Here is a 16,605-nt window from a genome sequence, read left to right on the forward strand (position 1 = left end):
CATCTGATTACAATCTTATGTCAAAGTAGAAGGTTAAAACAGTTGTCAGAAACTACAAGGGGAGGTTCAAATGATTTACCCTTATTTATTTAATATATATAAAAGGCTATATTTAATTGGATAAAAATTAAAAAAATAACAGAAGGTTGAGGGAAAGTCATTAAGAATTTTGTGAATTTCTTTAAAATAACTTTTCATCAACCTTCTATTTCTATAGTTATCAAAAAATAAAGTATTTTTATTTCTCTTATTTACACGAAAAAAATTATTTCTCTCTTAATTTCTATCAAACCAAACACAGCCTAACCGACCCAACACGGCCCGAGTTGGAAATCCTGCTCAAAGTCTAAATTCCCAGCCCATATATATAGCTGACCGTGTCTATTCAGTTCGTTTAGATTCTCAGCCCACGCTTGACGAAATCCGCTTACGAACACATCTACCTAAGCAGTGTCTCCTTCAGCCTTCTTTGGGTACTCTCTCTCTCTCTCTAGAGTCTTGTTATCACGAATCAGATTCGATTCTGTTTTGTTATTTCTTCTGATTCCTAATGGAGTTTGAAGAGAAATTGTTTCCTGTTGTCATATCAATCGAATTTCTTTTAAGAGCATTGTTTGTAATTTAATGGCTTTTTTGCCTAACTAATTGATTTAAAGAAAAGGATTTTGCTTCTAGGCCCGTGAATCTAATAACATTTGTTTCTGATGATTTTCAGTTTCAGTCGATTTTCTGGGATTTGAGGTGCACTGGTGGAGAATTCTTGGCTTTTCCATTTCACATTTACAATATTCAGCTGTCAGTACTTCAATTCTTAAGAGTATTTTTTTTTTTCTTTTCGATTCCTGAACTTTGTTTTCTAACTGTTTTCTTTTATTTTTCTTTCGGTCTTTTTGCGCCGAATTCTTAGTAATTTAGTATGGTTGATTTGATTAGTTGTTATTGGGTAGATTGTTAATCGATTCTAATGACGCAAATTGTAAGGATTGATGAACTCTTTTATGATTCAGTTATTACCTTATATGATTAGGATCCATAAAATCTGCAAATTAGACTGTGAACTTATTATTTCTGTTGTCGTTGTTGTTAATCTCTAATGTCTACTTTTCTTAATAAGTAAGAGGTATCTTTTTTGGTATCAATAGCTAAAGGTTTTGATGGGCCGAAATAAGCAATGAGCCTGCATTTGGTAAAGGAGAATGATAAAGCAAAAAACATAAAACGATAGATGAATAATTGAGAGATGGGATTTCCTAATGCAAGGTGCCCAGAACAATTGATGACAACTGTAGGAGATCAGACCCCATATACTTGTGATCCTGATGACCTGTTTCTTTTTTATCCCTTTTATTTGCTACTGTCGAGTGGTAGTTGTTTGGGGATGGCCGTGTATGCTCAATTCAATAACTCCACACGACTGATGCTGAGTTTGCTGGCCTACGATGGCCATTTGGAATCTCATTACTTAGAGAACCTTATTAGATTCCATGTTTAATGGCTCAACTGTTCATACTCAGTCCAGATTGTAATTAAAGGTGAGTTAACTGCTAAATGCATACTACAAGGTTTATCTTCATACTTCATACCATAACTTGCAGTTATCAAGGCATTGCCCTCTTACCTGTAGGATCTTCTAGTGGTATCTTGATTCTATAGAGCAAGTCTGTAATGGAGGAGTTCAATGTCTACTTATTCTCTGCTTCTATACCATGTAAGAATGAGGATTATTAGTTACTTGGGCTCCTGCAGGAGTTATGGACCAAGTGGTAGCGGTTTCAGGGGTTCTTTCCATGTGGGGCTCTGGGAGGTTTCATCGATCATTAGCTTAATCCATTTTATGCTTGAGAAAATAGAGGACCTATAATCTTTGTAGAAATTGTTAGATTTTGGAGCTTCTATTGATAGGGTGTCCTCCATAGACTTGTATTTCTGTGGAGTTATATTCACTTGGACAACTTACAATGAGAAACCTAAATTGTGAAAATTAAATATTATGATAAGAGCTCATCATCAACTAAGCCTTTTCCCAACTATATGGGATTGGCTACATGAATCCTGTTTTGTCATTCCATTTTGTTTAATGTCATACCCATGGGAATAAGGGCCCTTATTAGATAATTCCTGGTCATCATCTAATGGGAAGAAAAACCCAACAATGGTACAGGTGGTCCTTCCTAGACCAGCTTCTGATAATTCCCTGGTACTTCTGAATGTCAGAGGAATACATTGCATGCTATCACCTTTTTCTTTGAGACCATGTCATCCAAGGTTTTAGGCTTCATGGGAAAGTTGGAGTAGCAGTTGGGGGCTTCGCATGTCATGTAAGACATTACCTTTCTTTTTGGAGGAAATAAGGGTCCTTATTAGTGTTGCATGGACTCTCCTAGCTTATTTGACAAAATACATAAACAATTAATCTACAAAATGAATTCATTTTTTTATATCAAACACCACTTAATAACAAAGACAACATAGCATTCAAAAAATGAATTGTTTTAATACTATATGCTTTTCCATAAATGTACACAAGTCCATGTTTTCTCATCTTACTGTTCAGACTCATGGACATGTGTAGCATTCTGACTCCTGTGTTTCCATGCAACACTCCCCTTAAGGAGCACATCAAGATTCAAGAGATGGAAAAACAAAGTTGAGATCCATTCTCCTAAGAAAGGAAAAGATACCATCCCAAATTAAAGAGGTTGATACTCAAGAGGAAGTGGGTCCTATCCATGGTGAGGAGAGGAGTTTCATGGTGTCAATAAGGGCATAGTTGCTGAAAAAAAGATATAAAAATACAAAGTTTATCCACAAAAGAAAGCAAGTGCCAGGAATTATTGAAGGTTTAAATCCAAAATGGGGATAAATGGCTCTGATTTTGGTTATAAAAACAGGGTGCTATCAATTATTGTTAATTATTATAAGCATTGTACTCAAGGCAGTGACATTTTTCTCTGAAATTTGTTGTATTTGTAAGTGGTTCAGTTATCTCTAGTGGTATATAATTGGCTTGAGAAGTATCTTTAGGGATGACAATTGGATAGGTTAATTGGATCAACTGCCATTCCTTGCCTCTATTGGGATGGGTTTTTATATGCCTCTAATTGGGTTAGGACTGGGTTTGGATTGTGAAATGTCTACCGAAGTTCTGGTTGACTTACTTATCAAAAAAGGTTCTGGTTGACTTCAACAAGTTCATTGCTTTTGGCACAGATCCTGTATTCAATTTTGGAATAATATATGGGATGGGGAGCATCTTACTTCTGATACCTTCTCTATGCAGACTAAGATGGTTTAGTCACATTCATAAAAGACCATCAACAGCACCCACCCATAAGAAGAGGTGATTTGTTACATGTTGAAAGGGCTAGAAGGGCAAGGGGTAGAACAAAAAAGACATTGGTAGAAGTAGTAAGAAATGAGTTAAGCGCTAACTAAACAATTGATATGTTACATGTTGAAGGGGCTAGAAGGGCTAGGGGTAGAACAAAAAAGGCATTGGTAGAAGTAGTAAGAAATGAGTTAAGTGCTAACTAAACAATGGATATGGCGTTAAACAAAACAGAATGGTTAAACAGGATTCATGTAGCCAACCCCGTATGGTTGGGTTAAGGCTTGGGTGGTGATGATATTGATGATTATTAGTTTTAGAAATGACACTTAGTCTCCTTTTGTTTGCAGTGTGTATCTGAACTGGTTAAAATTTTATACTCAGTTCAGCTTTGCATCAATTTGTTTGTAACTATGGTTTGTACTTCTACCTGCTGCAAAAGTTGCATTTTGAAAAACTGTTGAAAATTTTTACCACCTTCTATCTTAATTCTCTCTCATATAAAGTGGGGAGCACATTATTTTGCCTCCTACCTTACTCCTCCCAACAGGAAACCTTCCATTGTCTCCATTTTCTTTCACATAAAGTGAGGGTCACATCATTTTACTTCTCAGAAACAAACAAGACAAATTCAAATATAAAGTAAAAGCAAACACAGATTTTTCACTCAGCCTATTTTCACTCCTCTGCATTAGCTTCAAAGACGTAGAAGCATAACATAAACATATTAAATGGGATACCCATATCCATATTAATATCCACTATCCAGGATCTTAGGAAATGGAAAGTTGTATCCCCATTTATTTGTCCATGTTGGTATCTATATCTGTCTAGGGGTGGCAATTTTTTACCTGATCCACTTAACCCTCCTGACCGGCCCACTTGTAACCCATCCAAACCCACCCATTCTTTTGCTGGGTTGTATATTGAATTAGAAACCCGTTTGGGTTGAATTTGGATGGATGGCTTACGTAGGGTAATGGTTAACCATCACCATGAATTGGTAGTTGTTCATACATATTTTCAGGACATCTCCATCATAACTTGATGGAAACTATCTCAATTTGGAAAGTTGTTATTTCGACTCTCACATTTTACCTAAAGATGATCAAGTGTGTTGTATCTTATAATTAGGGGTGAGCATTATCCGGTTAAAACCGAATTACCGAACCAAAAATTTCGGTTTCGGTTTTTTTTGTTTGGTTTTTCGGTTTTTGGGTAATTCGGTTCAGTTAATTCAGTTTTTCACAATTTCTGTTTTTGGTTTTCAGATTTAGAAATTCGGTTAACCAAAAAACCGAATTAACTAAAATTCATTATATAATATATAATATATAATATATAATATATAATATATAATATATAATATGCTATATATTTATATATTAATATATTAATATATTATATATAATGAATTATAATGAAATTAAATTTCATAATATATATTATAGGTTATAATATATAATATATAATATTAATTAAATTTGGTTTTTAACCGAAATAACCAAAAACCGTTTGGTTCGGTTATTTCGGTTTTATTGTAATTCAGTTTCGGTTCAGTTTTCATTTTTCTATTTCGGTTTTAAAAATTTCGGTTTATTCGGTTTGGTTTTTAACTGAATAAACCGAATGCTCACCCCTACTTATAATGTCCAAAAGATGTGAAAACTTTAAGGCTACTTGGATCTAAAAGCCAACAAATCAGATACCGTGATCTGTTCAGATCCAATGGTTTTTACTGGGTTTGAGGAGGTCAACCTGATTTGAATTTTTTTAGCCATATTATCTGGTTTTTGTAAGTGATGGGCAACTTCAAATTCATGCGTCACATGGATTCACAATGTACAGATGATCATGGTCAACACACAATAGGCACTTCCTGTAACTGATGTCACCTATCATGCCTCCAATAAGTCAATAAGGGAGTGTTTGACAACATGGTTGGTTTTGTTTTTGAAAACAAAAAACAACTGCCACATCAGCAAAGTTATAATGTTTTTGGTGACATGTCAGTTGTTTTTGTTTTTGAAAACATAACCAACCATGTTCTCAAACACCCCCTAAATGATTTTAGTCCTCAGCCTATGAGAATAGATTGCCTCCTACTCTAGCTTCTTTTTAATATGTGGGTAATAAATGTGGGTCTCATTCCTGACAAGAACAAAAGAAACAAACGAATTGTTACAAATTGATCCATGCCATTCCTGACAAGTTTTGTAATCTAACTCACCGTCTTCCTACATTCTCTTCTATCTTGTTCAATTCTCTTGTTCTTGATCCACCCTTTCTCACTTCCAATGGTTGGGTTAGAATGGATGGATTGACTTGGGCTACAACCCACCTATGTACCTTTTAAATGGATCATAAACGAATTTGGGTGTCTAATGGGTAGGTTGTTCTTCAACCCACATTTAACCCCAACCAACCCACCCTATCTGGACATCATAGACTCTGTGGAGTTCTAGCAGAATTAGTTTCAAATTTTCTATTTACATGGTTCTCACCCCTTGTATGTTTTCTTTTTTATGTTATTATCTGGGTGAACATTCCAAGGCTTCCCCTAACTGCTTTCCCTGTAGAAGCTCCTGTGTTGCATGGAGTGCAAAACGGTTAATGCTATGGCAGATGGGTTAGTTAAACAAGGGGTCAATAGGGACAGTTTTTATTGGGCTCAGTTGTAATTGTTTTGATGTTATCTTCTTTCTATAAAGTCTGTCTAAGAGGTAACAAATACTTTGTTTACTTATTCTCTTTGATATTTAACAAATACTTTGTTTACTTATAAAAAAAAGGAGTGTAAAACAGCTATCTAATGAAGCTTTGGCTACATCGAACCTTGATTTGCACAATATACATATTCAAGCTTATTTCTTGAGCATTCTTCTAGCAATGTACATTATTCCTTTGTTCATCATGCCTCCATTTATCTATTTTTGAAATAAGAAAATTATATCTTTTTGACACTGAAATTTTGGGAGAGAATAATTGAACAAAGATTACAGCTTGAAACAAGTGTATCAGAGAACCAATTTGGCTTTAATGCAGAGAAATCAACCATGGAAGTTATATTTCTTTTGAGATGATTGATAAAAAGGTTCACAGAGAAGAAGAAAGATCTTCATATGATGTTCATTGATCTAGAAAAGGCTTATGATAGAGTTCCTAGTGAAGGAGTTCAAAATAAGTATATAAACCTAGTGAAGGATATGTATGAGGTGGCAACAACCAATATTATAACACCAGTAGGAGAGACTTTAGATTTTACAATTACAATGGGTCTTCACCAAGGTTCAGCACTTAACCCTTATCTATTTGCACTAAACCATAAATGAATTAACTAAACATATTCAGGAAGAAGTTCCTTGGTGCATGTTGTTTGCGGGTAACATTATTTTAATTGATGAAACTAATGAAGGATTAATGCAAAATTAAGCTTATGGACAAATGCCTTAGAAACAAGAGGTTTTAAAATAAGTAGGACTAAAACAGAGTATATGACATGTAAATTTAGTAATAATAGAAGTGTAAATCAGGATACACTTAGGATTGGATACCAAGAGATAACTCAATGTAACCATTTCTGGTACATTGGTTCAATAATTGATAACAAGAAAGAGATTGAGGAGGATGTCACCCAAAGAATTAGAGTAGGTTGGGCAAAATGGAGGGGTGCAATCAACCTCTATGATACCACTTAGATTAAAAGGAAAGTTCTATAAAACGGTTGTAATGCCACCTATGTTGTATGGAGAAGAGTGTTGGGCAGTCAACAAACAATATTTCCAGAAAATGAGTATGGCAGAAATGTGAATGCTAAGATGGATGAGTGGAAAAACTAGAAATGATAGGTTCAGGAATAAAGTCATCCATAGGAACCTAGGAGCAACTCCAATAGGTGATAAAATGAGAGAGTAGACTAAAATGGTTTGGTCATGTGCAAAGAAGACCACAACTCTAGTAAGAAGAAGTGATTTGTTACAAGTGGTAGGGGCTAGAAGAACTAGGAGTAGACCAAAAAGGACTGGTAGTAAGAAATGATTTAAGCACTAATAATTTAACAATGGATATAGCGTTAAATTGAACAGATTGGCGAAACAGGATTCATGTAGCCGATCCCATATAGTTGGGATAAGGCATGGATGATGATGATGATATCCTTTTTGTGTCACATATACTTTTTGATTTATTTTCTACTAATTGAAATTGATTGTTCTAAGGTTTTAGGTTCACTGTTGGTTTGATCTGGTTATCTAGTGTTTCATTAGGTTTCCTGTAGGAACTTTAGTTGCATTCATCACTCCTCTCTCTCTCTCTCTCACTCTCCCTCTCTCACTCATTCACTCACTCACATTTTTAGGTTAATTTGTGTTTGAGGTTATTTTGTGATTGTTTTCCTCTTTTGCAATCTATCATAGCTGTAGATTCTCTTTTGTCTACATTTTCTTCATTTAAAAATTGCTGTTTGGTTTATTTGATGTAGATCCTATTTTCTATATTGTCATTACCAAAAGTTATTGCCTAGGCAACAAGGTGCTACTTTATAACCTTCCTCGTCTATCCACCTTGATGTCTGTGCTATAACTGTAATTTAATTTGTCCATCAATCCTTAAATTTCAGATATATGGCCCGTGCAGGAACCATAACTTGTTTTATTCAGACATTTAGGCAATAGTTCAGTGCATTGAATAACTTAAGAGTGCAAGCAAGATGGAGGACTGGGGTAATGTTTTTTTTCTACTGGATATATTTCTTTTTTTCCTTTTTCCTTATTTTTTAAATTATTTAATGAGAATACCATCTGACATGTTCATCTTTGCCATCAACCTACGCATTTATCTTTCATATTTGTTGTCAGATTGCAGTGGTGTAATTACTCTAATGCAAGCCTTCTTTTGTTTTTTTTTTCTCTAAAAAACAATTTTGTCATAATTTCTGGTTTTCTTTGGCTGCTTTAGGTAATGTTTGACACAAAAGAAGGCCTGCATAACTAGGTTTTGCTGGATTCATGAGCTACTGATAGTTGGGTATGAAAAACAGGGTTTATATAGAAAAATTTTTAAGGATGTAATTGAAACAGTTCTTCAAACATGTGGTTCTCAGCTGTGCTTGGTTTTGATTGGATTTTTATGAGAAAGAAAAATGATATGGAAAATTTTGAATTTGTTTTTGCTCAACATTACAAGGTGGAAAATATTTTGAACTAAGTTGAAAGTTCATTTTAAGGGTTTTCTCCCAATTCTTCATCCAATGTTAGTTTTCTAATTTTTGGATGATTTGAATTTATTATTTTTGAATCTCTGTTGTAAATATTTTTTTATTTTGTTGGTGTCTTAAGAATATTGTTAAGTTCTATTCTTCTAAATATTTTATTTACTTAACAAAAATTGAAATTACTATTTATTGTAACTTTTGGATTTACTATTCATAGTAATTCTCATAATTACTAATTATAGTAAAGTTGTTGATACCAGCACTATGGAAGGAATGTTGTTCTAAGTGAAGTAGGTTGCAACTTCAAATATAACATCCTTTATTTCCTATAAATTCTTTGTTACCTTAAAATAGAAGAAAAAAGGAATTTTGATTAAGGATGGGTTCTGCCATTGGATCCTCAAATGTCAGTAAACATATCTTTACCAGTGTTTTAAGAACTGAACCAGAGGTCGACCCGGTTTTCTGTCCAGGTGATGAGTCACTGGTTTGACTGTACAGGCTGAATGGGTCAATCTGTTAAAACAATAATAGCCCTTAGATCAGTCTTAAAACACTGCAGCCTTTGGATCAGATTAGGTTTAGGAAGGACGGGTTGGGAGTAAACCAAACCAGTATTATGGATGGTGACAGGTTGAATGTTTGACCAGTACATTAACAAATAAAAGAAACTGAAAAAATAAGGGTGTTTTCTGCCATAGAATCATCATAAGTTTATAACATAATGAGTGCATTAATTTTGAACAAATTGATGAGTTCATATGGCAGATTACTTGCTTCAGCTCCAGCCATTGTATATATATTACAGTAGCAACTACGTGCAAGTTACTTTCAAGATATAGGAAGACCAACATTTCCTTATGATCTCCCTGCCTTGTGTACTTGGGGTTTGAAATGAACAAAGTACTTAACTTATATTTACGGGGGAGTTGAACGGAATTGAAAACTGTTTTACTAAATTTTCTATCACACAGTTATACATTTTCCAAATAGTGAGTCATGGAAAATTTCCCCCTTACAATTATTCTTCTTACATTGTATATTTTAAATGGCTTCAGCCTGTTAGTATATTTTATAATGATGGCTGAATTTTAACAGAGGATGAGCCAGTTCCACCTGTTCTCAGAAAGGAGCAACCTAAGAACTTATGGGATGATGAAGATGTAGATGACAGTGATGTGAAGGATTCTTGGGAGGATGAAGATGAGCCCACACCGGTACAACTCTTCATTGTTATAGTCTTCTTAATATTTGTCTATTCCTCTTTTTAGGAAAATTAAATATGTAGAATTATTTACCTATTCTTATACAGCAGTTATGCAAGGATGCAGTACTAACTTTCTTTATTCTTAGTTTCCTATTTCTGCTGGAATATATGTCTTAGACTCTTAGGTTCCAAGCTTTACTATATATCGTCTTCTCCTTTCCCTTACAAGAGTTGTCAAACAAGGAGGCTTGTGTTGTACATTAGTTGAAGTATACTTAGGAAATTAAGGGGGCTATATGATTTAGAAAACTAAATTTCCCAGATGACCTAGGGTTGAATCTAACCTTCACAACATGTCGTCTAGCTTATTTGCGTAGAAAAGAAAATCCTAGTAAATTTGGGAGAAATCATAAAACAATTTTCTGTTTCATTCAGTCTTAGAAACTTCATATTGCTAAATCAGAAAAGATGTAGAGCCTCATGTCCAGAGTTTTGTCCCATCTCCCATGGTTTTCGTGCTTGGTTTTGGTGTAAAATTTGTCTTTATTTCTCACATGTACGTCTTTGTTCTTGTATATTCTCACTGTATAGTGCCTTGATGTGCATGGGCTGATGTATTTTTGTTAAGAGAAATGGAATACATACTTCTCCAAAGAAACACTTCTTCCTTGATTCTAATTAGTAAACTCTTGTTATTGATTAGAAAAAGCTATGTTTTCTAGTATCCAGTCTCTTCTTTTTTGTTATTCATAGTTTCATACTGATATAACACTGCAGTCATGTGGGTACAGGATCCATGCTGGATCCAAAATTTTGATCCTATAGTTCAGCCATCATTTTTTATCATTTGGGCATACAACAATTGTTTGGACATGGTGCTTTAACTTTTCTGAGGCACAACACAATATAGCATTAGTTTGTTTTACTGTAGAACATCTTATGGGTTAAGGGTTACATATTGGAGGGCGGTTCTACTACTTTTTTTAATGAGTTGGGGAGTGATGGTTCTACTAAATAAGACTCTTGACTACATTGTATAGGCAGCAAAAATAGATAGAGAATAATTGGCTGATCAGTGGATTTATGAGCATTAAATCACCCATCTAGAAAGTTTTATGGTAAAGGTTTTATATGTTTACATAAATGTTCTAATTCAGGGAACTTTAATATTGGAAATAACATTGGGCAGTGAACATGGAAGGCAAAGTAGTTGAATCCCTAGAATAAGATTCTTGGATTGGATGGATTCTCTCTTTCAAAATTCATGTATACCTGACACTTGCGCTTGAGCCCATGCAATTTCGATGGACTCATGTACATCTGAAGTTGATTGACATATTTATCCAACATGTGCATGGTGTTGGAACTCTTACCAATCTTGTATTCTTGTTAAATAAATTGTATATACTGGGGTATTATAAATTGGATAGTGTTCTGAGCTGCCACATTGGTTTGGCAGCATTTTGCTATAATTGCAGTTGGCCACCAATGTTGTTTGATTCTGGTAGTAAGTTGAACTACAGTCTACAATGTTGTAGATCTACAGTGGAGTAACAACATCTGTTTGTATTTTAAGATTCTATTCATGGATCATCGCCATCATCATCTAAGCCTTGTTCAAGCTATACGGGATTGGCTACATGAATCCTGTTTCACCATTCCATTCTGTTCAGTGCCATACCCATTGTTAAATTATGAACCCTTAAAGAATTTCTCACTACAATCCATGTCCTCTGTGGTCTGCTCTTAACTATTCTGTCCCTTTCTACTTGTAACAGATCACCTATTTGTATGGGTGTGTAGACATTGTTTTCATATACTTGTTTTCTGTTCTGGTCAGGCACCTGCTCCAGAACCTCCTGCAAATAAGATCCCAAACAAACCAACAGCTAAAGTCAGTGAAAAAAAGGGAAAAACTACAGAAGTAAAAGTCCAAGAGGCCCTGGATCCTGTTGCTGAAAAGCTTCGCCAACAAAGGTAAATTAAATTGCTAACTTGCCATTAATGTTATCCTCTGGACATTCAGCTCATGGATTTTACTTGTATTTGGTGGTTCAGATATGGAGATCAGCTGTCAGAAAAAGAAGTATTTAGACCCTAAAGAATTAAAAGGGCCATTTTTCGCCCGCAGTCTATAATGGAAAGGCCACTTAAGGCAAAAACAAACAATGTTAGAGACATTATTGAAAGATCCATTAGACAATTATAAAATAATAAAGTAAGCTTATGTGGCACTTCTTAAGTCAAAAAATTTGGGAAATTACAGGCCACTTTATATGTAAAATAATCTCTTAGTTAAAAAGCTATTAGCCTTGAAGTAAATTACATTAAGAATTTTATCAAATTAGAGTCATTAAATTAATAATAATTATTTTAACAGTTAATAATTAACAATAATTAAGAGTAAATTATTATTTAAACACTAACTTAATTAGCTTAACTAATAGTAAACTAACAATCACATAATTTACTTAGTTAACTTAGTAACTCAATTTGCTTAATTAAATTAATTTACTTAATTTCTTTAATTACTTTACTTAATGAACCATAACTTTGTTAGTGGTTCGGTCAGATCTGATTTACTTCCTGAAGAAAAAAAAAAGGGAGAAAGAAGAAGAGTAGATGAAGAGATGGTCTGGCTGGTCTCCAGAGGAGAAAAAAATTAGTCTCCCAGCCGACTAGAATCAATATAATATAGATTTCTACTATTAAGTACAAAGACCGTTGTGCCCCTCTTTATTTATGGGACACTCTACTCAACCTCAGACTCAATAGACAAAACAACTTTTAAGTAAAGCACTATGAAATGACTCAAATACCCCTGGACTTTTGACTCTAACACTCCCCCTCAAGCTGGTGTATATATCATATAATCCCAACTTGTTGCATATATAATCCACTTTTCCCTAACTCAACCCTTTTGTAAACAAATCAGCCCACTGACACTGTTCACATTTGTGTCCACATTCATTTTACGGTGCTAAAAACAACTCGTTAAGATGGCCTCCTTTTGGCATTTGTACAGTTTTGATGTGAGAAATCAAAAGTCCTCTGTTTCTTGAGAAGCCATTTGTTAAGATGGCTCGAAAAGCACTACTTTTGTGTCTGCAGATAACATCTAAGAATGAAAAACAGGAGGTTCTTGTCTTTGGTAAGCACTAGAGTAATAAGTTAATTGTGGTACTTATATGGTGTGCAAGTTGGTAATTTTCTTCATGCCTAAGTGGTTCATAATGTTCGATTCCTCCCTTACAGACTTGTTGAAGAAGCGGACTATAAATCCACTACAGAACTTTTTGCAAAGAGAGGTGATGAGAAGACACTTGATAATTTCATTCCTAAATCTGAGAGTGACTTCTTAGAGTATGCAGAGCTTGTTTCATATAAACTCCAACCATATGAGGTGGGTAGAATTGCATTTTTTTTTTTTTTATTATGCTATTTGATGAACCAAGGCCATAAAAGATGCACAAATTATCCATGTTTTACTTCTATTTGCAGAAGAGCTTCCATTACATAACCCTACTCAAAACGGTATTGAGACTCTCAATGACTGCTCTGAAAGCAGCAGATGCAAAGGAAGTTGCATCATCAATCACAGCGATTGCAAATGAAAAGCTTAAGGCAGAGAAAGAAGCTAATGCGGGTAAAAAGAAGACAGGTAAGTATTTTGGACGTGCCTCTTTTTTTTTCTATATTTTGATTAAAAATTAAGGTACCGTTATATGGAAAGAACTTTCTCCCTGTGCTGTATCTGTGTTCAGAAATTGGATCATATTAATTCCCAATTCACCTCCCCCACATAGGACAATTTCTGAGACCAAATTGACTGAGCTGAATGCTCATAGCCATGTCTTTTATGATTTGTGTTTCGATAATTTGTGTTTATGGTAATCTTATATCTAATATAAAGAGATACATTAGTTGGGCCCAATTATGTTGCGTATGTCATACATGGATTTTGTCCGTCACTGATGGACCAGCATGGGTTGTGGGATTTATCCAAGTATCTTAATTTCCTTGGTTCTTGCCAGAAGTGGTTTTCTTTTTCCTGCTTTAGAGATGTCTTTAATATGTCTTTTGCCTACTGTTTCAGGTGCCAAGAAGAAACAGCTTCATGTTGAGAAGCAAGATGATGATGTTATAGTTGATACTTATGATGCCCTAGATGATTATGATTTCATGTAAGTGCTTGTAGGAATTGTACCTTTTCTATATTTTCAACTGTAGATTGGGATACAACAGTTCCATTTATAAGCCAAAGAAGCAGATGGGAATCCAAAGGCCTTGTGTCCCTTGACCACTCTCCAATTCCTGAAGATCAATTTGAGTGTGTTCTGATTTGCGGTTTGTTAAATAAGACAAAGAGGGTCTTGGGTTATTATTGTTTGGCGGTCAGTTTCTTTTTCATGTTTAGTTACTTGATCTACATGTTTTTTTTACAGTATGATGTGTCATGTATGGACCAGATATATCAAATATTACATTACAGATTTAGAAGTATTCAGCACTGAATGTGTTCTCTCTCTCTTCCCCTTTCTTTATCTTGCAAACTTGGTATGTTTGTATGTATTCATTTTTGGCTGCTCTCTCTTTACAGCATTGGATATCAAGCCAGTTAATTGGCGGTTTACCAGAACAATCGGCTGTATTTAATTTTTTGGGTGGGTTATATAGGTTGACGAGGATTGGCAACATGTTAGATGAAGTTTTGTAAATATTTAAAATGTTTTAAAATGCGGGCAAAGAACTGCAGTTTGCAGTGGACTGATATGGTTAGGAGTTATCATAAAACAGGAAGCAAATGTGAATCATCTGATGGAATTTCATACACGCATTTTTTTGGTAGATATAAGCATATAATGAAGTATCCCGGCATGGATGAAATAACCTAGTTTTAGTGCTGTTCCATCTGTTTCAGGGCTTATTAATGGTAGTTATTGGGCATGCTAATAGTCGTTTATGGATTTCGTCTTCACACCATCTACACAACACTTCACATCTGTGCATTGGGAACATCTTCCATGAAAAAACATACAAGTATTCCTGAGGACGAAATCCATCTCCGGTAATGATTATCTTTATGACTTTTGTTGCTTTTTGAAATTTTGATGAGCATTGGCTGTAAATCGCATAAATTACATCAATGATATCAAATCTAGTCTTCATTTATTATAAATGAGGTATATAAACATAAAAAAATTCATACTTAAATAGTTTATGTGAGTGAAGTACGGACCGGAAAACAATTGGAAAATGTTGAAAAATGATAAAATAACCAAGATGTACTTAATTCTTAAAAAACTACTGTTAACTTTTATAAATATATAAATATTAATAGTCAATTGTTTCTAAAAATTTGTTGATAGGCATGTAATAAGAGAAAATATAAGTTAAAATTTTGAGCTCATAATTATAACAAATGGTTGAAGCATGACTAGGTGGTAGATTTGTTTTTCTTTTCTTTTCTTTTTTTTAGGGGGATGGTCCATACCTCTTACCAAGATTCCACTTAAATACTTGGATTTATATCCCCTTATAACTTTTAAGTATTAAATTTATTAGGCATAGCATAGAATTAATCTAGGAAATTTAATTGAATTATTGAGAGGAGAGAATTGATTGTGTGAGTTTATGAGAGATAATGGGCGTAAATTAGAAAAAAAAAAATTGAATTTGAATTAATGACTTAATATGGGAATTATTAAGAGAGAATAAGAATTAGGACAAATTTCTTAAACTACCCTTATGATTTAGCTAATTGAGTAACTCTATCCTTACTGTTTACATAGTACTCTTATTGTTTTTGACAATTGACAAAAATAAAATGTTAAATTTACCTTCCACTGTTCTTTAAATTTTCAAAATAAACCATGGCTATGGATTACTGTTTACATAACAATTCGCTTTTCAAATTGTCGTCGTGGCTTTCCTATGTACTGTAGCGTAATAGTCTGCGATCGGTTCATTGGAGTTGTGATTAGTAAGAAGCGGTCCAGTCAATATACCCTCGCCCTGGTACGCGAGAAATGGTAGCCTGAAAAGCAGTTGAACGGTGATGAAAGGCACATCAGACCCATTTGCATTACCCTTTAAAAAGTTGTACAACAAAATTACATAGCAACATGTGATCCGTCCTTGGTTTTGGGCTTTCGTTTTACACATGATTTGATTAGTTGCTTCAATCCCTTCTTGTGGGGTTTTGGTCTCCATCATGACATGTTCAATGGGACGGCAATGCTTCTCTAGGCTCTTGGGGGAGAAATCAACGAAGGAGTTGCCTCAACATGTTATCGAGGCAGTCCGGTCTCCGGTCAAGAGAGAATGGGTTCCTCCGTGCTGCCATCTGTTTCATGGCGGGAGAAGTCCCTTCAGTTCCTGACTCCTCACCGGTGCTACTGCCCAAAATCGTCAGTGGGGTACACGCTACTCTACGCTTGGATGGGGATGGAGACAGTGTGAAGACATAAAAGAATCAGAAGGAGAAGGGGTTCTTGTCATCGTTTTGCTCTTCGTCTCAAAGTTGGGGACGACAAACAGTTCATAGGAATGGTATTTTAAGAATTTAAAAAATATATATATATCAATCACATGATGTCACATGTAAAGAATTAACGGCAAAAGAGATTTTTGACAATAATCAGAGAGAGTAAAAATATTTTAAGACAATAGGTATAACTAAACCATAAGGGTAATTTAAAAAATTTGCTCTAAGAATTAATATACGAGTCAATGCTACATTCCAAGTATCAATTATGCTCAACGTTACAAAAATTGGTATCGAGCAACTAGAAGCATCAATACTCACAATTACAGGTAAGTCATCCAAATGAGAGCAGTAGTTGGTTATGATTTTAC

At 34.5% G+C, this 16,605-nt stretch overlaps 1 protein-coding gene across 4 annotated transcripts; it reads left to right on the forward strand.

The window, feature by feature from the left end:
- Nucleotides 1-341: 341 nt before the first annotated feature.
- Nucleotides 342-14,248, forward strand: LOC104599125 (uncharacterized). Of its 4 annotated transcripts, none has more exons than XM_010261510.3 (9): nucleotides 342-473; nucleotides 716-795; nucleotides 7,809-7,858; nucleotides 7,947-8,049; nucleotides 9,639-9,757; nucleotides 11,588-11,724; nucleotides 13,003-13,150; nucleotides 13,249-13,408; nucleotides 13,844-14,248. In XM_010261510.3, exons 4-9 carry the CDS (start codon nucleotides 8,037-8,039, stop codon nucleotides 13,933-13,935), a joined length of 669 nt encoding a protein of 222 aa, XP_010259812.1. In that variant the 5' UTR covers nucleotides 342-473; nucleotides 716-795; nucleotides 7,809-7,858; nucleotides 7,947-8,036; the 3' UTR covers nucleotides 13,936-14,248. The 4 variants fall into 4 exon arrangements, with proteins under 4 accessions (XP_010259812.1, XP_010259813.1, XP_010259814.1 ...); XM_010261511.3 differs by having other exon boundaries at nucleotides 7,964-8,049; XM_010261512.3 differs by lacking the exon at nucleotides 7,809-7,858.
- Nucleotides 14,249-16,605: the final 2,357 nt, after the last annotated feature.

This window comes from Nelumbo nucifera, chromosome 2 (genome assembly GCF_055504915.1).
Source record: "Nelumbo nucifera cultivar China Antique chromosome 2, China Antique-T2T, whole genome shotgun sequence".
Classification (NCBI taxonomy): domain Eukaryota; kingdom Viridiplantae; phylum Streptophyta; class Magnoliopsida; order Proteales; family Nelumbonaceae; genus Nelumbo; species Nelumbo nucifera.

Excerpts from the sequence above, each read along its gene's own strand:
- LOC104599125 (XM_010261510.3), top strand. Across the intron at positions 11,725-13,002 it reads GAAAAGCTTCGCCAACAAAG|ACTTGTTGAAGAAGCGGACT; the intron begins GTAAATTAAATT and ends CCTCCCTTACAG. Across the intron at positions 13,151-13,248 it reads ATAAACTCCAACCATATGAG|AAGAGCTTCCATTACATAAC; the intron begins GTGGGTAGAATT and ends TTCTATTTGCAG.